This window comes from Caloenas nicobarica, chromosome 1, assembly GCF_036013445.1.
Source record: "Caloenas nicobarica isolate bCalNic1 chromosome 1, bCalNic1.hap1, whole genome shotgun sequence".
NCBI lineage: Eukaryota > Metazoa > Chordata > Aves > Columbiformes > Columbidae > Caloenas > Caloenas nicobarica.
In genome coordinates this window covers 15,192,608-15,218,041 of record NC_088245.1, presented here as the reverse complement: position 1 = coordinate 15,218,041, position 25,434 = coordinate 15,192,608, and the positions used below count along the sequence as shown (strand labels likewise).

Genomic DNA, 25,434 nt, shown 5'->3' with positions numbered 1-25,434 from the left:
CTTCTTTGGCCAAGATGGAACCAAAAGCTTAATTTAGATTTTTTTCTCATGTTATTTTAGAGGACATTAAAATAGAATTCTCTGCTATAAGTGTCTATTTAATACATTTTCCTAGCTCAAGTCTTCTGTGATGGCACTCACATGGTGTTTGAGACACCTTCTGAAATTACGAAGAGAACAGAAATAGCACAGGGACTGAACTGGCCAGAGTGGTGTTAGGGAGGCTGGCTCATAGTGGCTTTTAATTTGGCTTGCTAAGTGCCGAGTTGTTTTAATACCATCCTGTATCAATCTTTTTGCAGAAACCCACATATAGGACTTTTAAAGTATCTGTTCTGTTTAATTAATTTAGCTACTCTAATTATCACATAACAGACTAGGATGCTACACTGTATTAAAAAAACCCGAAGTTTCCGAATCAGTTTCCCCAGAGAAAGGCAGGACTATCTGGTGGGTTTTGCACCTTTTGAATACAAACGTCTCTGGTGTCATTTCCCCTGATCTGCAGCTGTAATATTAAACAGAAACTTCATTTATCCACTGTGGAAAGGAAGACTACAGATAGAAAATCTACAGGTTAAAATTGGCAGGAGTGTAAAAATCCACTGTAAAAATCATTTGCACGAGTCAACGTATAAATTAGTTTTACACTTCTCAAAATCCTGGAGGAGGACTGAAGTTTCTGTACTTCTGAGACTGATAGCCAGCTAGTTTGCTGGTGCTTTTCTTATGCAAACTGCATCACTGACTATCTTTAAGAAAGTCTTATGATTCATTTACTGTTCCATCCCCACCAAAGTAGATACCTGGATTCATAAAACTGTCTGCTATGTAATAATTTCTGCTATATATGATAAAAACCACTATTGTGGTAAATCCATTGCAAAATAGGATCCTGAGAAGCACTAACGAGTCTCTTAACAAACTGCTTAAATCATAATGATTTTGTCACACGAAACATCATATGATTATAATCTCGTTATGATACTGAAGCCTTATACAGCTGTTTTTTGTAATACTTTTGTACCTAGCTTAAAGCCATCTGGTGCAGCTCTTGCCAGGTATACATGATTTAAAGCAGAAGGTCACAAATTGTTGTTGTTGTTGTTATGACTACACATGCACCTTCAGCAAACTCCTGAGATTTTCTCAGTGTATAACAGTGGAGTTGAAATGGAATCATGTCATTATTTATTTGTACATGGTGATTACATATGGTGCTCCTGATAGCCATATGTGATTTAGTTTGTTTTCTCTTAACATTTAGATCCTGAAAATTATATAAATGTTGGATTGGCCTCTACATAAGCCAAATATTGATACACAGCTGTGGATCTCTTCTAAATGTAATAACTTTTCCTGTGCTTTTATAAAGCCGAAGTCTTTAATTATAATTCTAGTAAGTAGATAAAGGAACATATGATTTTTATCTCCTGGTTACTTAGCAGAAAGCTTACATTTGGAGATCTTCTTATCAGAAGACCAGTGATATATGGATTAAAAAGATTAGAGTTAAGGTTTCATCCATATTTTGCTGCTTATTAATTAAAGGCCTTAATTTGCTTATAGTTTCAGTTTTTAAATTCTATGTTATGATTGGATCACTGTAGTATTTAGAAGCTGTAACCAAGATCAAGGCTCCATTACGTTAAATCCTGAAAAAACACACAGTAAAAGGAAGTCCCTACTTAGCAGTTGAAATAAAAAAGATCCACAGGGACTGGGGAGGGAAAGAAGTACCTTTCCTGACTGACTTAATTATTTTTCTATGGCAGAGTGACTTGTTCAAGGTCATGGAAGAATTAAACTTCTGTATTCATGTGCAGGTGGAAAAGAAACAGAAGATGTTTAAACTGCACGTTCATGTGCAGTTTTTTTATTCATTTCCTATGAAAATAAGTATTCTGTGATCATTGGTGCTTTTCCCTCCCTTTTTTCCTCCCCACCCATAAGATCTGGATCCATTGATTGATACAAAACAAATTTGAAGGAGGAGTAGAAGTCTTAAATGTATGTCTTTCTACAAATTTTGTGAAAGCAGATGTCAGGAAAAAGGAAGAAGAAATCATGTGAATGTCCCTGCTACAGTAAAGCTGCAGCCCAAGTTCACATTCACAAGAAAGAACTACGTATATTCCCAAGCATGGGAAAAACTTCTATAGTGTCAGATCAGCTCTCTTCCTATTTCGCTATAGGGCTCTAGAGCATAACGCACAGTTGTCCATGCTACACACACTAGTCTGATTTGGCTTCAGTCTGGAGGGAAGTAAGTGGTGTACTTGGGGCTACTTTTCTGCAGCTTCAGGATTTGCACTCTACAAGCCAAGAGAGACAAACCAATCTATGGTTTGCTCATGGATGGGGTTAGTTCGTTGGTGCAGATCACAGAGGTAACATAGATGGAATCAAAGCAGAACTTGCACTTTTCAAATAAAAGATGCTGATCGTTGGAAAGTTGTGCATGTCTGTTCTGATGATTGTGGAACCATTTGTTTAATGATAATCTTGAATACATACGGTAGGGAGGAGGAAGAATTCCTTTGGGAGGGCTTTGGAAACCTTTCTCTCAAACTGTAAGTCACTGGATTGTTTCTTTTTAAGAAGGAATTAGTACATCTTGCTTCTTTGATTTTATGCTAATTTTCCCTCATATGGTCTGTTTCTGTTGCAGACTGGACTGTAGTTCTGCAGTGTGTCATGGTAAGCAGCATGTAGATTAGTGCCATGTGTTAAAACTGGAAAGTTTCTTCACTCTTTTTGCTTGGTTTGTGGCAGCTTGTATTAAATAGTTTTCCCCTCCCCTTTTTTCTCAGTTCTGTGGTTAGGAATTGCTTTATTGCTTGTGTATCCCGTGGCCGTGTTTAATTTTAGTTAGATGTTTGGCCATACATATTTCCCTGAAATCTTATGTCAGTTTTCATTGACGGGGATTTCCTCACATGACTTTCTTTCGTATCTTCTCTCCAGACACGTGTCTTGGGTAATCACGGAAGTTTTATGGTATAAACTGTGCAGTGTAACTTCTTTAATTATGACACTATTTGGCCACTGTCAAGACTTTTGCTCAACTATCTTGCAGTGAATTTGAGCACGACTGCCAAGCATAGTTGACTATTAACTTCACATCATTTATCATTCCTCCTAAGGAATTCCATCTTGCTATTTCTGACTAAAGAGTTCTATGTGTTGGGAGCCGGGTTTTCAAGCTCAACATAAGCACTTTATTCTTTATTTTTTCTTCCTCACTGACAATTATGCCTCCTTATAATTAAAAACATCAATCGTATCCATTTCCAGCTAAATTTTGCTAGACTAAGTCAAGATCTTCTCATATGACAGAGTCTTAATTTCTCTGATCATTCTAATTACCCTTTCCACACTTTTTTTGTAGGAAGATTAATTTAAACTGGTGGCTAGAACAGTATTTAATATGCCAGAAGAGGTCTTGGCCAGGGAGTTGTATTATACCACAACTATTCTTCCTGCTTCTGGAAATTCCATATGTAATATACCTAAGGTCACACACCTTATGGCTGCTTCATGTTGGTTGCTAGTAAGCCTGTCATTGACTGGTTCTCTCTTGAGGCGTACCATGGTGAGATTTCTGCTTCGATTGTTTTAATTGTGTTCCTGTAGCTAATGTTACATGACTGGAACCACTCTGGCCAGGTCATACGGTATGAAAGCTTTTACGCTTGCCTCTGGGTATTAATGATGGGACTTGTATATTCCAGCTATTTTTTGGAAGAGGTGGAATGTGGATGTTGTCTGTATTTAACACTGCATCTGTTGACAGTATATATAAGGCAAAGGGTTTGTCCTTTACCCCAAACATTTACCCATTTTAGTGCTGTAAAGTGCTGTAAAGTGCTGTAAAAAGTGCCTAGCCTTAATGAAACTGTAAGAAATTTACTTAAATCCATTGTAAACCGTAGTACCATGCACCTTTCTGCAGGCAGCAGTGCTCACATCAGCAACTCTTGCCGTGTCCTTCTGACCACTGCTCCAACCCTTGAGTTGACCCTAAATGCTGTTCTTTTTTCTTGAGACTAGATTAATTCCATACTCTGCTTCAGTGTTGTCCCACAACTGTTTGAACCAGCAAAAAGTGGTGACAAAGGGTCTTAAATGCGTGGCAGGGAGGAGAGGGAGGATGGGGAAGGGACCACATAAAGCTCAAACCACCACTCTTGAGTGGTATCTGTTGAACCATAAAGTTCCACTGGCAGTGCTCCTGCTGGGGCTGTACAGCTGTAGGAACGACGCTGCACGGGGAGCCAGTAAGGCTGCTTATGTGAAGCCAAGTCCTTCACCAGTGGTGTTTATGTTTGGCTTCATAGGTGAGAGCTGGAGAAATAGGTTTATCCTGTAACTCCTTAGTCAAATTAGGTTTGAGTACAAAAATTTTCACAGTAGTGCTATTTTCTATCCTTACCTCAACGGAGAAATAAACCAAAAATGACACAGTCCTAGAATTAAATGAAAAGCATGTATGGTTATGTATAGCAAGATGAACACCTCGGTATTATTTGCGAGGAGTGGGACCCATGAGTTCAGAGAGCTGCTGCACTGCAGCCTAAAACACCAAAACAAGAAAAATACCTATTTGCAAACAGACGAAGCCTGTACTCAAGCACAGATTAGGTAGTATTTGGACAACAAAATGGCTGTGGTTGTGGTTATAGGTGATCCACAGCAGCGCAGCTGGAAGAAGTCGGGGGGAGGGGGAGCCCCGACACCGCAGCCCGGGGCCGCCTTCGGGCCGCGCTGGGGTGCGGGGGCCGCGCAGCAATTACCGAAAGCGCGTCCCAGGGACTTACTGCGGGGCGCGGGGAGCGCAAACCCGGGGCGCGCAACGCCAGCGGCTGCCTTCCCGGCGAGGCTCTTCGGCCGCCGGCCCCGCTCCGCTCCGCGGCGGCTCCGCCAGGCCGGGCCGGGCCGGACCACACGGGGTCGGGCCGGGCGGCGGCGCTGCGCGGGGGCGCGGACGGGCAGCGCGGAGCCGCCGCGGGCCCGGCGCCCCCCTCGGGGCGGGCGGCAGGCCCGGCTGCCGGCGGCGTCGCGGGGCGCGGCGCGCAGGCGCGGGGGGCGCGGGCATGCGCGCTGGGCGGCGGGGAGCCCGATCTGATAGGGAGCAGGGGCTGACACTACCCCCGTGTGGGCGGCGGAACGTCCCGAGGATGACGTGCGGCGTTCTCGAATCCCGTGTCTCGCTCGCTCGCTCGCCGCCGCCGAAGGAAACGGGAAAAGCAACAAGGAGGCAGGAGCAGGCGCGGCGCCATGGCGGCCCTGGAGCGGCCCGTGCCCAGTCCCGAGGCGTTCCTGGGCCAGCCCTGGGCCGCCTGGGTGCGGGAGGCCGCCCCCCCGCACGCGCACGGCGCCGCCCCCCCGCACAGTAAGGGCAGGGACCGGCCGGCGGCTCGGCACGCCGCTCCCCTCCCCCGGAGCGCACGCACGGCGGCGGGGCCAGGGGCCGGGGGCCCGGCCGGGCCGTCCCCCCCCCCCCCCCCCCCCCCGCCCCGCTCCTCCCGGGGCCGCGCCGCGCGGCGGGAGGTGCCGCCCCCCCGGGCGCTCAGCTGACGCGCCGAGCCCCCGGTGCCATGTGTGCGGGAGGCGCTGGCGCACGCCGCGCCGTGCTGCTGCCCCGCGGCGCGGGCTCCGCCGCTGGGCCGGCGGCGCGGTGGGGGAAGGGGGCGAGGGGGAGGATGCGCGGCGCGGAGGGGCCCGAGGATGCTGCGGCGGGGGCTGCAGGGGGCTGCCGCGGGGGCCCGGCGGTTCCGCTCCCTGGCAGATGCCCCGACCATTGTGCTTTCGCTGTTGCATATAGAAACACTGCTCACCTCCTCACCTCTCCTCCTCCCCCCGCCAGACAATAAATGCACACCTCTGGGCCCACGGCGCTTCCTGACTCTGCTTCTCTTCTGCAGGTGTAGACCTAGAAGAGACTGGAAAGGAGGGTGGAAAAAGCAGGGAGGTTATGAGGCTTAATAAAGAAGGTAAGTGGATAGTGCTGGCACACCTCTCTACCTGTCTGTCTCTTGGTGGCTGTGGATGACTGTGGTTTGGCCTTGACAGGTTAGTCGCATAGCATGTGGATCTCTGCTGTGTAGAATGTTTCAGGGTTGGATACGCGCAGATGACTGTCACTGTGTCAACTTCTTTTGAAGTACGAGTATAACAGGTGTACGCGTGTGACTGACAGACGTGGTAAAAGATAAGGCAATTTTAAGTCAAAAGACAACTACACGTCAGTGGCCATATTGGATTTTTTTCAAGGACCCTGTCCCTTGGTGCAACATTTCACTTGCTTCTGCGGGAAGATAAGTACAGAAACCTGTGCATCAACTTCGAATGTTGTATTGTCATTGGTGACTGTAGTGAAAAACATTTTCACTCATGGAGAGAAATGGTCTGTTACGATCTTTGTGTTCATTCACTTCAGGTCAAGTCACATTTTATTCTTTCATTCTCACTGCTGAGCGTGACTTACAGTCACCTGAGCAGCCAACGTCTAATATTATCGTAGGTTAGGCTAAGCCGTGCATATTATGCAAAACTAAATATAATATGCCATTTTGGCCACAAGGTTTTCTGGTACCATAAGTATGAACAGGCAAATTCCAGGCTAATGGTTTTTGCTGATATGCCATGCCCGACACAGTTCTGTCAGTTGTGAGAGGAGAAACTTTAGTGGTGAGTGTAGGCAAACCAAATTGGCATATTTTGTTTGTGACATGTGTCGTTAGCATCCTGCTGGGATAACACCTAAAGCAGCTAGTGAAATGGTTTGGGACATATTTTCAAGTAGCTTCCTGTTTGTTTCTGTTCTGTCAAGAAACTGATATACATATACAACCTTTCTGTCATGAGAAGTATTTCTTGTGAAGTCAGTTCATACTGAACAATCCCATGATAGTGAAACTTCGGTGTGACTTACTGATGCTGAGAGAAATTTTGCTATTACCTGTAATGTCGTAATATATATTCTGAAATTATGTTAAGTTTCTCGTTATATTATAGTTGTCGTTACACGTGCATTTAATTTTGAGCATCTTGGCAGCTTAAAGGAATCTTATGTTTTCTAAACAAGGTCTTGAAAAAGAATGAATTAATCAGTAACGTAGATTTGTGTGATAAACTATAAAACTGCATGGAGTACACATTAAATAAAATTACTTAAAATACCATAAAACCTCCCTTTTGAAAGACCTTTATAGAGATGCCAAGCTTGATTGTGTTCCTGTCTGGATTCGTATGTGCCTGAACCACTCTATTTTGCCAGCCCAAAAATAAGTTAGAGGCAGAACTGGGATTTTCATGTAGTATATTTATAGGTAAAAGGTTCAAGGCTCCAACAGTTTGTATGTCTAACAGTAATGTTGAGCGTACATTTGATTCAAAAGTAAACAAACAAAAATCTTGTTACAGGAACTTGGCCTTCGTAAGGAGCTTAATTCGTTGTCCTTGAACACAAATTCTTATTATAAGCTTACTTGAGACGTAAAGATTGAAGCGCATCCCTACTCCTTAGTCATACCTAATGTGCAAATTGTTTCCTAGAATGATTCAGTTTAGATTATTAGCTCTAGTCTCTCATTTTTTATTTCTGGGGGTGATTAGAGACTCTGTCAAAGAAGCTCTATTTAAACTCACTGTCCAGAAAAATTATTTCCAAAGTGTAATGTCATTGCTGACACTATGATAGTGACAGGTGTGAAGCACTTATTAGCCCTTATAGTTCTTAGATTGTAACACACTTCAAAAGCACAAAACTGACTTATATTTAGAAAATAAAAAGCCTTAGGAATTTTATTACTTCCAAGTAGTAGCTTGCTTTGGATCACTTAGAAATAGCTTTCACGAAGTTTGCATACATTAGTATGTGTTGAAATGTTTCTACTGTACTCACTTAAGCAGTCTGTTAATACAGGTGTTTTCACCACACCCATCCGATAATGGGTGTCTGAACACCCACGGGAAGTCTTCCTTGAGCCTCACTATTGTTATTAATAAAAGTGGAGAAAAATTTGAAGAGTCAGATGGGTGTGCAGAAAACATTATTCACGTACTTGCAGAAACGCTTGTGTGTTTATTCTGATCTTGCACACATCTGTTGTGTGACATGTTGACTTTCTTTGTTTGCTTTGTTCATAGACAAGGGTTATGGTTGTGTTGGGTCTTAATACCAAACCCAACTCATTTTTCTTTGCAATCTTATCTATTTGAGTAGGCCTTCTTATGACATTTGTGGTGCCAGGAGATTGTAAGTGTTGTCTTAGAAAACTCAGACTTTATGGGTATAAGGTAACTGGGGGTGATGGATGGACAGGATCTTGTTTGATAAAGATAGTGTAAAATCTGACCTCACTACATTTATGTCTTCTAATATTTGTCTGCGTTTTGTCAGCTTTAGTCGACACAACTAGATTTATGTGGCCATTCCCTTGCAAGCAGTTAAGGAAGGAGCCTTTTTAGACTAGTGAAACTGTATAGAGAACATGGTGGGGGAAAGGGTGGGAAGACAGTGGTCTCCTCCAGACCATGCCAGAGTGATTCCCTTTGGTTTTGTAGAAAAAAATATCAGATGTCAAAAAATGCTTTTGGCTAGCTTCATCACTGCATTTCTGCCTCCGTTCTGGTTGTATACTATATGTGTTTAGAGTGATGGGCTGCTCTTCCTCTACCTCTTCACCCAGATGGGGACCTGGGAGGCATCATTCCCCGGTGATAGCGAGGAGAAACACTTCCAAATCTCCACCTGCCTCAGTGGTCGATACTTCTTAGCACATCCCTGGGCAAAGGGGTCGCGTTCTGGCTGTGCTGTTAATTTCTGTAATGTGAAAGATGCACCAAGGCCACGTGCCTCCTGTGCCCCATCTTTAGGGCAGAATAAAGACATAGAAATATTGCTCACTGCTTTCCTTTATTCTAGAGTGCATCTCTAGGTGGCACAGAGGGAGAGAAATTTCCTGAACGTTTGTTCAGTTTTGTAGACGGAATTGCTTTTTGCATGCTAATACTTACTTTATGTTTTCCTTTAGCAAACGCAGTATGTCCATGGTGGACTTTAACTGGCATTTAGGTTTGGGGAGAAGGGATTACGATGTTGCAAGTGTTCACAGAAAATGAAAAATTTTATGCATAAATGTTTGTGCCAGAAAAAAAAAACTTATCTGCTTATCTAATCAGGAAGCAGAAACTGTATTGTGTAACTTATCTGACAAATAACTACCAACCAACCAGCTTGGCTAAAAGAGGGGTTATCAGAATTGGAGCAGCTTTTAGAATTTATATTGAATTGTTATAAGTCGAATGGCATATTTGAAGTATTGAAGATTGTCTTGTAGATAGCATGCATAGTAAAAGGAGTCTATATCTATTTGACAATTTGTGTCCTGTAAAAAGTCACAGTAACTGTACGCCTGAGATACATACAGTGATCTTTTATTATCAGTCATAACCTGTGACTGATTTTAGAGTAATTTTGGAGGCATATGTTTTACTTTATACAACATTTAAGAAAACAGTAGAAGAATGGGGATTTTGTTGTCTTACAAGCAGAATTCTTAATAATCAGTTTAGCAAATTTGCAAGCATTAAGTGCTGGGAATATTTCTAGGTAGGCACAGGCTGTAAAGGGGCAAAAGATATCCCGTGCATCTTCGTGAAGTACAGCAGGGTTAAATATGACCTGTGGGATTTAGATCTAAATCTGGGTACTTGGTGTCATAGTCAACTTCAGTTTCTCAGTTCAGTGGGTTTGTATTATTGAGGTTTCAGTCTCATGATGTGTGTGTTTTGTCTTAGATAATCTTTTCACAAACCATACTGACTCATTATTGTTTAACGTTAAGAGTGTTGCATAAAAAGTTCTGTTCTGTTTTTCTGATGTTGCGTTAAAATTTGAGATTTTCTATCCTTATTGTGCAGCCCCAAATTTGACCATTTTATTTAATGATTAGACATGCAAACTGGAGTCTTAAATCTATTGGATAGTTGTTTACAATGTATTTTTCCTGTTTTGACTTTCCACATAAATATGTGATGGAAAGCTTTTTGGTAAATCCTTTGGCAACACCAGAACAAAATTAAAGGGATACTGATTAGTTCTGCTTTCAGTATTTCTTTATTCTTAAGAAAAATATCTTGATGATTTTGTCATTCTTCATGGAAAAATAAGACATTGAGGGGGTCGGGAGATGGTAGGAACACTTCTGTAGGAAAAAAAGCATGTAATGTACAACATTCTACTTTATGAAAAGCAGGAGGAAGAGAACTAAAATTATTTGTGAGAAGATTGTGAAAGAAGAGAAGACGACAAAAACAGCTGGTTAATGTAAGCATAGGGATTGGAGTTGCTCTTTTTTCTTCAACTGTTATTTATTTTTTGTTTACTAGTGGTTTGCTGATAGTGCTGTTTGTCTCCTTTAAAAACACACCAAACAAAAACTTCAGAATGAAACATTCTTGTTTTTCTTAGCTGCCTTCATCTTTCACCTTTTTGTGGTGGTAGGGAATGTTGGAAAGGGCTGAGAGGGAAAGAAAATTATAACGAAGTTTTAAGCACATACCTCAAAAGAAAGAGGTGAGGTTATTGGATTTAGACCACCTTAGTTGGCAATTTGGGGTTAGCTTTGGGTTTGTGGTGGGCAAAAGAGAAGTGCGAATGTTGTATAATTTTGTTTCTCTTCCCTGTAAACTAATAAGGTCTTCCAGAGATTCTGGTTCTTAAACAGACGTAATAGTCAGGTGGTGCTTGGTGAGTGAAAGCACAGAATTGGCAGGGTACAAAACTCTGGCTGCTGTCAAGAGAAGCTTTTTCTTACCGTTTTTATCTTTATGCTGGGAATAAGAATAGTGAGCAAAGGTCTCCGTCCGTGAGGGTTTTCTATAGGATGAGAAATGACAGTGGGATTGAATTCTGGTGGGCATTCTGATGTTCAAATGCCTGGTTTGGTATATATCTGACCCCTGGGGGGTTTTTTAATTGTTTTTGGTTTTTTTCCATGGACAGCTTCTGCAGGAGGGTGGCGTGGCTCCTGGTTGTGGCTGTCACCTCATTTAATGTGTCTCAAGGAATGGTGACAGAGGAAGAATGAAACATTATGTATGATAGTGCCCAGAAATTTAGTCAGAATTGTAGTTTATCCTCATAGTTACACAGTTATTTTCTGAAACCTGTCCTTTAGTTCCTCAACCCACACACTGGATAAAAAGAGTGGAGTAATGGTAATGCTCTCTGATCAGTCATTCTGTGTTTTGAATCAGGATTTTGATGTTTTTGACTACATATCTAAAACTCTTGTTCTATAAATGACTTCTTTAAAAATTCTGGTTTTGTTAGCTGGCACATATCTTGATGGCAATCAGGTGATATTTCTCTCAGTGTTTGTGCAACAGTTATTCTGAAGATGTTAGTTCTCCTATAGTTTAAGGTAGCTCTTTTGAATGCTGATAGGAGAACCATGTGTGGTTTACTGTCAGCTGACAGTACTGTCGCTAAAGATCTGTCTCTGACATTCGTTCTACTTGTTGTAATTTATAACAGGGTTTGAGAAAGAGAAAAATGACGTGTGTACTAGAGTGTACCCCAAGCCCTGTTGTCACCACAGAAAGTGAAATGACTTCTTGTATCTAATCCTGATTGAGATATGAAAAACACGCATCTTTTCTTGTTGAGCTGCCTCTGTGTGTGGTTAATAGTTTATAGATGAAATATAGGTTTCCACCTATAAAAATAGACTACACAAGAGTTGAACCATTTCCACTGTGAAATGCAGTAATTTCCTTGAAATGGGCCTTTTGTTCCTAGTTAATTAAAAATTAGGACGTTATCAGATTCTGTTTTACCTTTGAGGCAAATAATGTTAGCCATTTATCCAAGGCTGAGGTGTAGGAGATGGAAGTGGTGGAAAATCCTATAGAAAACATGACTCAAATCACATTTTGTTAAAGTTGTGGATCACAGGAGTCCTGCAGGCAGAAAGCATAAGTTTCTGGTAGTCCCAGTGAAAGTTTAGATTTATAACGCTGCATATATTATTATGAAATATCACCTTCAGTAAAAATACTATAGAGTATTTCTTAAGGAGTTAACTCCAACATAGGGCTATATGAGTGCCATGACAACTTGTTATTAAGAATAATTTTGGACTAACTAGCAAGAAAGATTTTCAGTTTATATGGCCATGGATTAAGTTACTGGATCTCTCTGTCTGCCACATTCGACTTGGTGCTGAAGTTCTTCAGCTTGTGCTTGAAAAATCTGATTCAGGACTTAATGGTGCAAGATGCCAGGTGAAGTTGGTGTCTTCAGGTAATTTATATGCCAAAAACCTGTGGTGATTGCTGTCATGATGCAGTAAAGGGCATCTGACAGAGGTCTCTCAGCAAGCCTTAGCAAGAAGTCTTTGGTTCTTTTTCTGGATGAGAAAGATAGATGCTGTGTGGGTAAAAATGATCCATTTTTTTTTAATCGTAGTGCAGTGCAGCTGCCTAAGGTAACTCAGATTGGAGATGGAATGCAGCACTGTTACTTAAGATCGATGTAGGGCAGAGGAAAACCAACAATTGCATGCATCGTTTCTCTCCTTTTTTGTGTGTGTGTGTCCCTTTCTGTGGTTGAATGTTGATTAATTTAAGGGATTGGTTTTGTTGTAACTTGTTTTATAGCTTATTAAAAGTTATGCTTGAAAGCCACTGATGTTGCTGGAGAAGTGGGCTTTCTGATTGCTCTTGTATTCAGTAGAAACAGAGATGCATTCCTTACTTCTGCAATGTTGTGTTCATTATTCAAAAACTTCCTTTCATAATTCTCTTAAGTTATAGTAATATAATACAGCCCTTTAGCGCAACACATCTTCCTATTTATGTGTGTTCTTGACAGCAATTAATATTTGGTCTTGCCTCTTTTTGGTTTCTGTGTGCATGTATTTATAAAATGTGTGGTGTTTGGCAAAAAGTGTTTTCCCAGACCAGAAAGAGCATCAGCCAGAAGTAGCAAAGAATTCAAAGACAAAAGTTCTAAGTTCTGCACAACCCCTGGTACCGATGTATGTCTAGTACAGTTTCACTTAATCCCCAGGCACCTCCTGGATCCTCTGCAAAACGGAAACAGTTGTATTGTGACAGAGCTGCGCACAGTACCCAGGGGGCTGGCGCTTGCTTCCCTTTCCGTTCCCTTGGAGCAGGTGTTCAGCAGAAGGGACTGAAGGGTGACAGAGTAACATCAAGCTGTAAGAATGACTGGCAAAGGGCAAGAGTTCATGGGGTTTGATTCTGTGGGGTGGTCTTCCCTGTGCTCTTTTCTTTGTTTTGTTTATAATTTTTTTTCTGATATACAGTGTTTGATGTTTTCTCTCCAGTCATTCTTTCTCTTCCTACTGCAGGGGGCTAGATGTAGGGAGCAGGCAGAGACTGGGAATTTGAAGTTATATTTGGATTGAACACTGCTGTATGTCATATAAATATTGGTTGTTGACAAGTCGTTTGGGTCAAAAGTGTCTTCTCTACCAAGACAAAACAGGATGGACTGGATGTCTCTAGTGGCAGAATAAGGTGACTTCAGCTTGTCATTGTTCTGAGCTAAAATGGTCATAATGGAAGCAGAGATTTACAGACTAGTAAATCATCATTTGTGTTCATCTCTGTATCTCTGATAGGTATTCTATCCTCAGGTGGCCTTTAGGCTGGCCACTGGTGATTGTCCAGATTAGGTAGATTATCAGGTGGTAGTTAGTGTATCCAGTTATTTTTTTAAGCTGCTCTTAGTTCAGTCCCATTGAGACAGGATGCTACTGGTGATTTAAATCTGAGAAGTTTGTTGGACCCATGTTACCACAACAACCACTGAGAGAACCAAAACCTTGTTTGTTGGTGCTGATAATGGAGACAGTCAGAGGACAATGATCTGGATGAATATAGGTAATTCATCTGTTACTGCAGTGATTAGAGAGGCAGTATTATTATTATTTGCATGAACCTAACGCCTAGCAGCCCCATCAGAGAGTGGATGCTACTGTGCAGGGTACCGGAGCAGGGAGAAAGGGTGTGTACGTGTGTGTATTGTGAAATCATTGTGCTGCAGAGAACTGATTTTTTAATACATGACAAAACAGGAGTTTTAATGTTGACAAACGAAAGCGCTTAGTTGCTCAACATGATAGGTGGTGGACTTTAGCCTAAGCTGAAGTGGCTTTCTGAGAACTGTGGTAAGGAAAGTTTTAAGGTGGTGTTGGGAGAGCAGTGAAGTAGTTTTGCAAGAGCTTGCTTGGAAGGTGTTCGTACTCAGGTGTGGAAGTTGGCTGGAATGAAAATACAAACTGGTTGTTGAAAGCTTAGTAAATGGATACTGACACCATGAGCTGACGAGAAATGTGAGCAAATGGTGTGACAGCAAGTAGGATGTGGACAGCATAGTGTAGGTAAGACAGAGAAGCCTATAAAGCAAAGATGAGTTGTTTCCTGTGTTTAAAGTTGGAATGGAGGATTGCGCATAGAAGGATGCAGAGAGAATAATGATAGATCGGTATGACAATATAGAAGAAATAACTTTTGGAACAGTGTGAAAAAGCAGGATGGTGTTTGTCAAGACGAAAAAGAAGAAAATTTTAGTAACTAATGTGAGATGAAGGCCTGGACAAACCTTTAGCTCTGATATTTAGAGAAGACTTTGTCCTAAGGATGCAAGACAGGAAGAATCATATAGATATAAAAGTAGCGTGAACGAACAGATCAAGAGAGAAGTCCATGTCATATATAACATAGTATTTCATATCTGAATGATAGTCAAGATGATAATGCTGTCCACAGCAATCAAGAAAGGAGGTGGAGAAAAGAAGGTGGGAGAGGTGAGATCTAAGTTCTGTTCTAGCTGTATTGAGCTGAAGCTGACAGCTGCTCAGTGACAAGAAGTGTCAGAAAGATACACTGAAGTTTTTTGTTTAGACATAAATCTCTCTTTGAGACCTGTTTCCTTAAAAGCTGAGTTTATGGATGAAATTCCCAGACATAAGGGAAGGGGCAAAAGATGCAGCTCAATGGAGCCCTACTAGAAGACAAAGGAGAAATAAGGAGCCTCCCAGTGACGTGTGGGGTTGGTATGGAGAAGAAGGGAAGCAGGAGAAGGTAGAGTCATGGAAGTCAGAAAAGAAGAATGAATGCTTCAAAAGCAGAAATGCATTTTATTTTTTATGAAAAACACACAAGGTTTGTGGATGATGGAAATTGTAAACTTATTTTGATGTTGCAAGTAGTAAAACGTTTTTAGACATTTTATTCAGTGGAGTGCAAAGAACAGCCGAAGGGAGTTCAGGCTGAAGTTAGAGACAAATTAAAAGTGTACTTTGTTATCAAACAGTTCATCATGAACTTAGAAGTGAAAGAAGGTCAGAAAGAAAAATAGTGTAGTTAGAGAAGCAAGGGGTCAGAGGTAGATTTCCAAACATAGGAGAGACTGGCTGTCCTGCTGTTCCATCAGAGCAAGAGGAGAAAGGAGATGTGAAGTATGAGATGATGTGAGTGAGGCAAGTGGAAAGAGTGGGACAGATGTGTTTCCTGTCTGTGGTACAAGGAAGAAAGGAGAGCTGTAAGGAGGAGAAAGAGAGTGGGAAGGGAGAATGTGAAATGTTCATTATGTTTTCTGGCTTTCTCTTGGAATAAATATTTGCATTCTATTGTGGAGAAAGAAATGGATACAAGAGAAAAGGTTTGAGGAGTGAGTCAAAAGTAGGAGGAAAAAAGGCTGAAATTGCAGGTGTGGGTTCAGCTCAACCGGAGGAATGGCACAGCTTAGTAAGCGGCAGGAGAGAGAGAGAAAATATGCAGTAACCTCATTGCCAGACTGGTTTTCTCTTCCACTGCAAATTCTATGATAGGAAATGGATATTTAAGATGAGCATGAGTTGAGGATTAGTGGAGTTGGATGTAGGCGTGGGAAAGAGAAGCAAAAGCCACCAAGGGTGGAAACAAAAAGGGCAAAAAATATTGTGTCAGTGTGAAAGAGGGTGGAGTCCTGGGTATCAGAAAGAGTGGGATGGGAATAATGAGTGCTGAGCGAGTAAATTGATGCCATGCAGTATATGCCAGGTCAGTGTTTGGGTCAAGCTCTTGGATGAAAGATTCTTTTGGAGATGATTGGAGATGAGACTTCTGGGAGTTCATCGTCTCTGACAACTGTGCTTAAATCCATAATGTGCTTCTGAGAGCAGCATTTTGGAGAAATCCAGAGAATATTGCCTTTTCTCCAAGGAGAGAGAAGAGTGTATAGACCATGGCTATGGCAGCAGAATGCTTCTGTGCTTTGGTGACTGGTCATATCTATCACATTGCGTGATTGACATGAAAGTAGGTTTGCTGGCTGGTTTCTAGCTCAGTTGTTCTGTTCTTTGCAGTGCATCATAAGTAGGTAATATGTCAATGTGATCTGTCACATACTGGTACTGACTTGTGCTTCCTGAGCTGAGACAAGGCCATGGGATGACATTGCCATGGACTGGGTCCCATCTAATGTTGGGCTGTGAGGGGTGTATCATCAGAGCTTGGGTGCAGTACTGCAGTAAACATCATTGTACGGCTTTTGCTTTTCTGGCAGGACTAAGAAAGCTTGTCTGTCTACATGCTACAGGCAGGCATGCTTTATGATACAGCACTTTTTTTTTTCTGAGAAAGCAGGACTTAATGATTTTTGAGGTGTTATACTGAATGCTGTCATTCATGGCGCAGGCTCCTCAGTGTTTAAAAAAATTAATCTGGGGTTTTCACATCTCTTTAGTAGATCTAAACATCTGTATAAGGAAAGAAATAGGAAGAGGAGAATGCTGTGGGAAAGAGTTGTTCGCTCACACACTGAGCTGATCCTATGGCTTGGAAGGTTTTATCCATTACCTTGCCTGCCTTTCCCAAGCAACTTTCTGCCTGTCCCTATGTGTGAACAATGTTCAGTCATCCCAACAGCTTATACACATTGTCTTGCAGAGTTACTGAGAAAAGAAAGAAAAGGATAAAAGTAATCAGATTTTCTCTTCAGGGTCTCTCAGGGTTTTTTTGTGCACTGTTATAAAGTTTTGTTGTTCTAATCTGTACTCATGCTTTTGTTTTATTTTTGGCTTTTTAGAAGACTTGGAAAACCTTGGGCAAATATACTAAGGAACTGAATGCATGGCAATGGAAAAATATAAGGAGATATGAGACAAAATATGTTTCAGCTATTGAAATTATGGTGAGCTGTGTGTGTAGCACTTTTAATAGAGTCTTTGTACATTCTGTGCTTGGTGTAAGTTTTCTTCAGTTACTCTCATAACTCTCAACACACTGGGTGTGAACGTTACCAGGCCTTGTAGATATTTAGATTTTTAAAGAGGTATTGCAGCTTTACATATTTTTGGGGTTTCTTGTTCATCAGAAAAAAAAATATTCTTGACTGCATCGCTGAAGGAGGGAATGCTACAAGTTTTATTTTGTGGCATTTATTACTGTTTCCAGCTTTTCAAGATATCTGTCACTATCCTGACTGTTTTCCAAGTTCTTTGGCAAATCAAAGCTATTGTAAACCTTTATGGCTTTCTGGAAGGTAAGAGTTTATCCTGAATGTGAGTTTTTGTGTGGTTTTTTTGTTTGTTTGGTTTTTATTCCTTGCTAGTAAGTATATATTTGAAAAAGTTCTAAAGAGATGTGTAACAAGTTCAGATGATGAAACATGTATAAAAGTGGTAGCTTTAAAAAACAGTAAGACATGGTCTATATTTCAGAGAGCTTACAATGCACTTCAGACAAAGCCATAAGCCGTGTGTGTTTTGAAGACAAAAGTTGGTCTATGATCGTTGAAGAATTTCATGCAGGCAGCTATTTGAAGGAGGTAGAGAATAATTAGCTGATGTGGAGGAAGGAGGCATCAAGCTGATAGTATAGTGCACAGAAAAGTAGTATACAGAGCAGACTTCTAGTGAAAGGAGTTTATTTGTAAAAATAAACTCTTCCTGTTTTGTTAATATTGTCTTACTGTCTTGGAGCTAATTGTAATTGCCAAACTGCAAAAATAACATAAATATTGAAAGATAAATCTTAATCTTCCTTAACTCTGTTCCCTAAACATGCCCTCTATTCTCCAAATAATTCAACATTATCTTTTTTATTATGTTATCTTGAATGGTGCTCTGGTTTTGATACCGGGCAAAAAGTGAACAGAAACTAGCACATTGCATACGCAACATTTGTCGTTCTTTCATACTCCTCCTTCCTCTTCTTCTGTATTAGTTCATTTATGCCCATTTGTTTGTGTATTACAGGATCAGAAGATAAATGACATGCAAAATTCTAAGCAGTTTTGACTCTTGTTATGGACTTTCAACCTTAGAGTGAGTCTGTTATGTCCAAACTCCTCTGAAGTTTGAATTTATTTCAGGAGAACCCCTGGAATGTGGGCTTTTCATGACAGATTTCTGAAGTACCATGTGCAAGCATAGAGCACTATGAAAACAATAAAAAGGAAAAGTGCTTTTAGAAGCTTGTTCATTTTAGTACTATGAGGTTGTGAGAGAGACTTTCCCTGTGTTCAAAATCATGTATTAAAGCTACTTTGAGTAATGATCAGGACAGTATGTGTATATCCAGAGGAAGGGTAATAAATGCAATTCATGCCTATAACCCACCTATCTGTGTGAGGAGAGGCAGAGGGAGCAAGCGAACGGGAAGAAATAATGAGAATAAACAGGGTGACTACTGATCATATTTGTAGATCACCTACCTTTGGAAAAAGGCCCGAAGTGTTCTACTAGCTGTGTACAGAAATTAATCCATTTGTCCCTGCCCCCTTTCAGTGACATCTTTGAACTCAAATATGACTGCTGCTGAAAGCCTAATCCTACCTGTGCTGGAATTAAATGAAAGAACACTGAAAGCCTTCTGTGTACTAATAGGGTGTAATCCAGTCCTCACTGGAATATGTTTTTGCATAATGATTTAGAAAGGAAAGGAACAGTACCTTATTTCTAGGTTACAAAGAGAACACAGGTACATAGAATGTATTTATTTAAAAAAAAAAAAAAAAAAGGTAAAATGACCAGAGCACATTACCTTTCCCTGTGAGAGGTCATGGCAGGCTTTACTGGCTAGCACTCTGTTTACTGGTTTTGAAAAGATGATGCTCCCATTGGCACCACATTTTGATCATTAAAATTAAGCAGTGATCATAGACTGCCATCTTTCAAAATATGTTGTTGGGGTTAATCTTTCTACCAAAGAACAGTTACCCAAACCAAGCCTATGACAATAGTTCTTTTTATACCAAAATACTACAGTACTGTATTTTAGCAAGTTACTACAAATATTAGTACAGTGCTTGTCTATGATTTTTAAATTACTTAAAAGTAGAATTTGATGTTACTGCTCTAAAAGCTAGTTTGCTTGCTCCCTTCCTGTGCAAACATCATGAACATCATCTTCTTTTCTGCACCTGCTCTGCCAGTGAGGACCATGTGTACTTTACCAGATATGATAGGGTACAATCTTATAATCTGTATTTGATTTTTTTTGTCAGTGTGCTTTTTGCTTGTTTGTGGAAATGGTCATCCTAGATACTTCATGTTTTTACTTGTCTTCTTTTTTCATCCAAGATAGGAAAGGAAACTAGCTGGTGATACAGTAATAATTGAAGATTATAACTGGCAATTAATTTTCACTACATGGGTAGATTTATAACATTAGCAAATCCTCCATGACTAGCCTGCAGCTCTGCCCTTTGTCTGGTAGAACACTGCTTCTAGCCCGAAGCAATCTTTTGTTGTGCCCACTGGATTTTGCTGAAAATAAAATCTACTGTGGCCACCCAGCCTCTCAAGAGGTGAATATACAAGTGAGCATCAGAACACCATAGTGCAAAATAGCCTGGGAGTGGTGAGTTTATTGAATGAAATAAAGCTACCTCTTTAAACCACTAAATTGGATAACTATTACATGATTGCAATGTAATCTTTTTCTCTGCAGTTTTTCTCTTGTAAAATACAGGCACTGAATTCATACGTTCCATCATTTGTAGAGCTTATGCAATTGAGGTTAATATATATATATATATGCTTTTATGTATAACACATGGAAGTAAAGTTGTTAATGGTCCATTCCGAATTTGTTATGTTAGGAAGAACCTCCGTCTAGAATATAAGTAGAGAAGGAAGAACTACCTTAGAGGGTTGATTAATTTAAGTATTATTCCCTGGGCAAAACAGTATTGAAGAAGTCTGAAAGTGCATGACTGGGAGAGCAGGAGGGAGGTCAATATTACTTTTGATACAGCTTTACTGAAATACTGAATCCCAGTTCCGATGTGCACATCAGGTGTTGAAAAAACTGGAAGGCGTTCAGAAAAAATCCACATTAATTTGAGGTCTGGTTAATCAGCTTTAGAGTGGAAGATTTAAGAAGCTCAATCTATTTAGTTTATCAACAGACGGTAGAGGCTACTTGATAAGTCTATAAGTACTTAGACAGGGCAAAGGTATCTGACAGTTAGATGGTTCTTTGTCAGCTAGATTAAGGAGATTCTCATGGCTGAAAGCTGAAGCTAGATCAGTTCAGACTAGAAATAAGGCGCAGTTTTATAATGATACAATTAAATAGGAACAGCTTATCAAGGGATGTAGTAGACTCCCTGTTGCACAAAATCCTCGCATAAGGCCCAGGTGCTTTCCCAGGAAGGATCCTTTAGCCAGCCAGAAAGCTTGGAATAATGTAATAAAATTCTATGGTCTGTTTTAACATAGAAGTTCAGTACAGATCATAAGGAAGATTCTTGTTCTTAATTCCTCTCCTCCCTAAAATTTCATACATATTAAATGCATCTGTTTTTAAAGGAGAAGTTCATATGAAAGATGAGGTGATCAAAGCAAAAAGGCACTTTCTAGTGGGATGGGTGAGAAGGGACCATCCTTTAACAGCAGGTGAAAGACAAAGTAACAATTTCTATTCTCCCTTTCATATTTTCCCAGAAATCAAAAACACACATATCCCTCTAGTCATTAACTCTAAGCATAACTTAATAATTTACCAACCTAAGTGTTAGCCTTCTCGGAAGCATTGCAGACAGTTTGTGCCTTCTCACTGTAAGTTCCTGTAACTGACGGCTGGGCCCAAACACCCTCTTTGGCTTTACTTGGTTTGCGAAGCAAAGCAACCTTTGTTAATATGTTTTTCCTGGTGCTGCCTTCTTGTCTGTGGATTTATGAGGACATAGCAGGTCAGTCTTTATAGTAAGGTAAGAGACTCTGCAATTCCTGACGAATTGTGTGAGAACTCTTTCACCTGGTTTTGCAACAGAAATAGTAGGAATCTTTTGAAGGACATTAGCACTTACATCATTTTGTTTGCCTCTTCGTTGTAAAATCATCACCAGGCTGAGTGTCAGCTTTTTTTCTTGGCTATGCTCACAGCAAGGCCAATCAATGCCGATTCAAGGTACTGTTCAACTTAGATGAGAGACGTTGTGTATGTGGGGTTAAAGGAAGCACCGTAACCTACTTTCAGTGAAGATGCACTTCAGAGGTTTCCCCAGCGTCAGTGGTCCTGTAACTCCTGTAAGCACTGTGTGCAGTACAAGTGGAAAGCAAATGTGCTGCATCTCAAGTTTATAAATTCTCCTCCTTCATCCCCTTACCAGTATTGCAGCCTCCAAAAACTTGTAAAAGAAGGCAGCATGAATTGAAGTTCTAAAAAAGATAATATGCAATCTTTGATTTCTTTTTATGAAATGTTAAGTTTTTGGGCCTATAAACCCAACAAAAACTAAAGAATTTCAGGACTGCAGAGTAGGTGGTTTTCGTTGTTGTTGTTGTTTGCGTTTGTTTGGGGGGTTTTGTTTGGTTGGTTTTTGTTTTGTTTGTTTGTTTCCTCCAGTTTTTTGCGTGTGTTGGGTTTTTTGGGGTTTTATTTGTTTATGGGTTTTGGGGTGATTGTTTGGTTGGGGGGGGTGGTTTTTTGTTTGTTTGTTTGTTTTTCTGCAGTTGGAAAGGCTAAAACAGACTGCGAATTGGAAGATGAGGTTTGCTCCAGATGAGTGTCAGTGTGCTTTCTGTTCTAGAGCCATGTGAATTCTCTGTGCATGAGCTCAGGCTGTTTCTGGTCAGGAATGTACAGAGTCACATGTGTCCTGTGCTGCCTTATATTATAATAGTGCCATGAAGGGGTTCAAAGGTCCAGGGCGTCTGAATCTTCCTCAGCTCCTTGGTGCTGCCTATGACAAGGTGGCACAGCTTGACAGGTGTCTGATCCATCAGTTCTTAGCTGAGTAGCTACAAAGTATCGCAAAGTTTACACTCTGAGTGGCCTTTAGGATGTTAGCTGTGTAGTGAGCTGGACTGAATGGTTAGACTGAGTGTCCTTGTCATGGTCCCCTCACTATGTAGATCCCTCTGTCCACAATTTCACAAATTTTGGATTAGTCCTGGATCTGCTGTTAGGCCAGTATTCTCTGCAGAATACTAACAATCATGCTAAGCTCAAGCAGATGATTGGTCTACTTAACTTTCCCAGCATCATTTAGTCCGTACCTGCATTCAGGTAAATTGTAAATTGACTATGGCAAAAACAACAACAAAAGATGATATTTGCTTTGACATAAGGCACTAAAAAGGGTAATTTCTCATCTGAAAGCAGGAGTTCAAGAAGGAGACTGGTGCCCTGCAGTAGGGAGAGATTCATCAAAAACTGGAGGATGCAGTCAGGTAAAGTTACTCCACCTGCATGGTGTAACCAGCCAAGGCAGTGGTTTGATGGGCTGTGTATTAGGCAGATCTATCTCACTATTGCTGTCAGGCAAAGATCTTTAAAATGTATGGACACTCCATTGTACTGGAAGAAGCTCAAGGCTTCACCTTCCTGTGGGGTAGTGTTCTTCATGGCTGTTATTAAAGCTGGAAGTGAACAGCACCAAAGTTCTTATTTATCATTTGCCTTCTACAGGAACAAGGTACATGTTGAAAAAAGACATACTTTAGGTTGTCATGCCACAGTCTCAAAGTCTAAATGGATCAGGATCGTCATCCTCCAAAAGTTGTACTTGCTTCAGGAGAAACAAGTTACAGAGCTTCAGAGCCGCATATAGCACATGACAGCACCAAACCATTCTGGATAGTTCCTTGGCTTTTTGTGTCACTGTCCTACCTATCAAAAGGCAGGGCATCTTGAACCATGTGTTTCCATCTGATGTCTATTGATTATGAAGAAGCCCTTCCTCTCTTCCCACTCCCCTAGCCAAAATGTCAAGGTGTGCTTCTACGGGAGACAAGTGACAGCAGTCACTTGCACAGGGAGAGTTCCTGTCCTGAATGGCAGCGATGTGAAGAATAAGTTAAGCCCATTAGCTCTTGTTAAACAGTATGTTCTTGATAATGGCACATAGGTCAGATGCCAGCTCCTGGAGAGGAGTACTTCCCTCTCAGTACATCTGATTGAACTGAAACTCTGCTTTCTTGTTGCTGAGAGCAAGCCACACTGACCTGTCAGGAGGAAAAAAATGTTACTTTTAGTATAGCGACTCTTTGGGATGCTACAGGCAGGGTAGGTTCTGCGATGTGGACTTGAGAACATGGGGGACTTAAACACTTCATGCTGATATGGGAGCTTAAGGAGGCAGAGAGCTAGTGCACAATCCTGATAGTTGCATCAGGCTATGTTTTAAATTGTATGCTGGCTAAACTATTAGCAAAGTGTAGTACAAATATACATTTGCAGTCTGAAAAAGATCTAAAGCACACAAAAAGGTTAGCAAGAACAAGATGAAGGATGGCACTGCAGGATTGCCATATTTGTATGCTGAAAATCTACAGGAGGATTACAGCACATATCCTAAAATTTATGTATATATGTATACGTGTATTCATATATTTAGAAAATTCTCCGTAATTGTGTTTGCTTTTGGGTTTTGAGATTTTTCTTAAGTATCTGGTGATTCTAAATGACCCTCTTTCAAGGCATCAGTTAAGCTTCCTCAGCTGATGTGACAACTTTTATACAGTGTGCTGGGGTTCTTTTGCCTAAATGAAAGTTGGTTTTAATTTGTGATATGTTGGAGAATATTTGTTTTATTTGGCTATTCATGTTTTAATAATTTGAAAAATTATGAGATATGAGTACTGTTATTTATCAGTCTCTCTTTTGAATTTATTTTGTTTCAGGTGTCTCTTTTATAGCAACTGGCTTTAGCTATTGAAAGTGTACATTATATACTCTTAAGTGGAACTAGTGTTTGGAAGTTGGTCAATATGTGTCTGTGGTATACAGCCAATATTTTCAGATGATCTTTGTCCATTGTCAGTACTTTAGGCAGGCTGTTTCTCTCGCCAGGGATGCATTTGTGAAAATTCTCTCAGTGATATTGCAGCAAAAGCAACATTTACAAAAGAGTGAAAGCCTAAACCTTGGGTTAGTATTATATAAGCACAAAACTTCCACGTGGATACTGCTTTGAGAGGAGACTAGTGCTTAGATAGTATTTCACTGCCAATATCTAATATATTGTCTTTTACAGGAGTTGGAAACAGTTTGCGCTTGTCTGTGTTAGCATCCAGACTGTTTTCTGCCCTGATGAGGTGACCTGTAGTTGACATCTGCTGTCAGTTAAAGATTGCTGATGGGCCTTGGTGTGTAGAATTTTTCCCCTGTGGCCTGGGGACAGTGAGTCTGGCTGGGCACGTGCCACACTCATTTGGGTTACTGCTTTGTTTCTGCCTGCTTATCACCTGCCTCAGGAGTGTAACAGTAAGCGAAGGGAAGCAGAGGGGTTCAGAAGAAAGTCAGACCTCTGATGTCCTATGTAGTAAAATACCTAAAGTCTGCAGATTTTTTTGTATAAAGGCAAATACGGTGAAGGTGATAACTTCCATGTTAAAAAATTGTAGCCTTGTTTTAAGAATATTGTTGTTTTATTTTGGTTTGACTAACAGTTTACCTTTTCAGAACCAGTGAACAGTTTTAAGGCTTTATTAACACACTTGTGTAAAGAACTTGGCAGGCTGCTAATAAATTAAGCCCCTCAAGCTTCCTGTGAAGTGTCACAGATGGAAAAACAGAAACATGGGGAGGCCAAGCGACTTGCTCCAAACTTATAAGACAAATCTGCAGTGTGTTACTGGAGTGCTTCGATTAGATGCACCTTCATTTGGAGATTGTATGAGGCTGAGGTGAGGGGGAAAAAAAAATTGTGGTAGGTAATTATAGCACAGAGCACATTTTTCAGCAATAACACTGTTATTTACACGGTGTTGCTAGTTGTATCTGTACAGATGCTACATCCTCTTTTGTCTCTCCTTGAGCAACCTTGGATATTTTTATGAAGAGCAGAGTAATGAAGGACCAGGTACATACAGGGGAACTTGAGGACTGAGAGCAGCCACAGATTTACACTGCTGCTGGCAAGTTAAGTTTTAATTCTTCCTTTGTTTGAGGAGA

The 25,434-nt window shown here is 40.8% G+C and overlaps 1 protein-coding gene across 3 annotated transcripts in view; it reads left to right on the top strand.

The window, feature by feature from the left end:
- Positions 1 to 5,143: 5,143 nt before the first annotated feature.
- ATXN7L1 (ataxin 7 like 1) overlaps positions 5,144 to 25,434 on the top strand; it is a 114,770-nt gene continuing 94,479 nt past the window's right edge. For 2 of the 3 annotated variants that reach the window (XM_065639096.1, XM_065639086.1), the window contains exons 1-2: positions 5,144 to 5,395; positions 5,928 to 5,996. In XM_065639096.1, coding sequence (XP_065495168.1) covers positions 5,281 to 5,395; positions 5,928 to 5,996 — 184 coding nt within the window. In that variant the 5' untranslated portion in view covers positions 5,144 to 5,280. The remainder of the gene's footprint in view (positions 5,396 to 5,927; positions 5,997 to 25,434) is intronic. The other variant, XM_065639049.1, reaches the window with a different exon arrangement.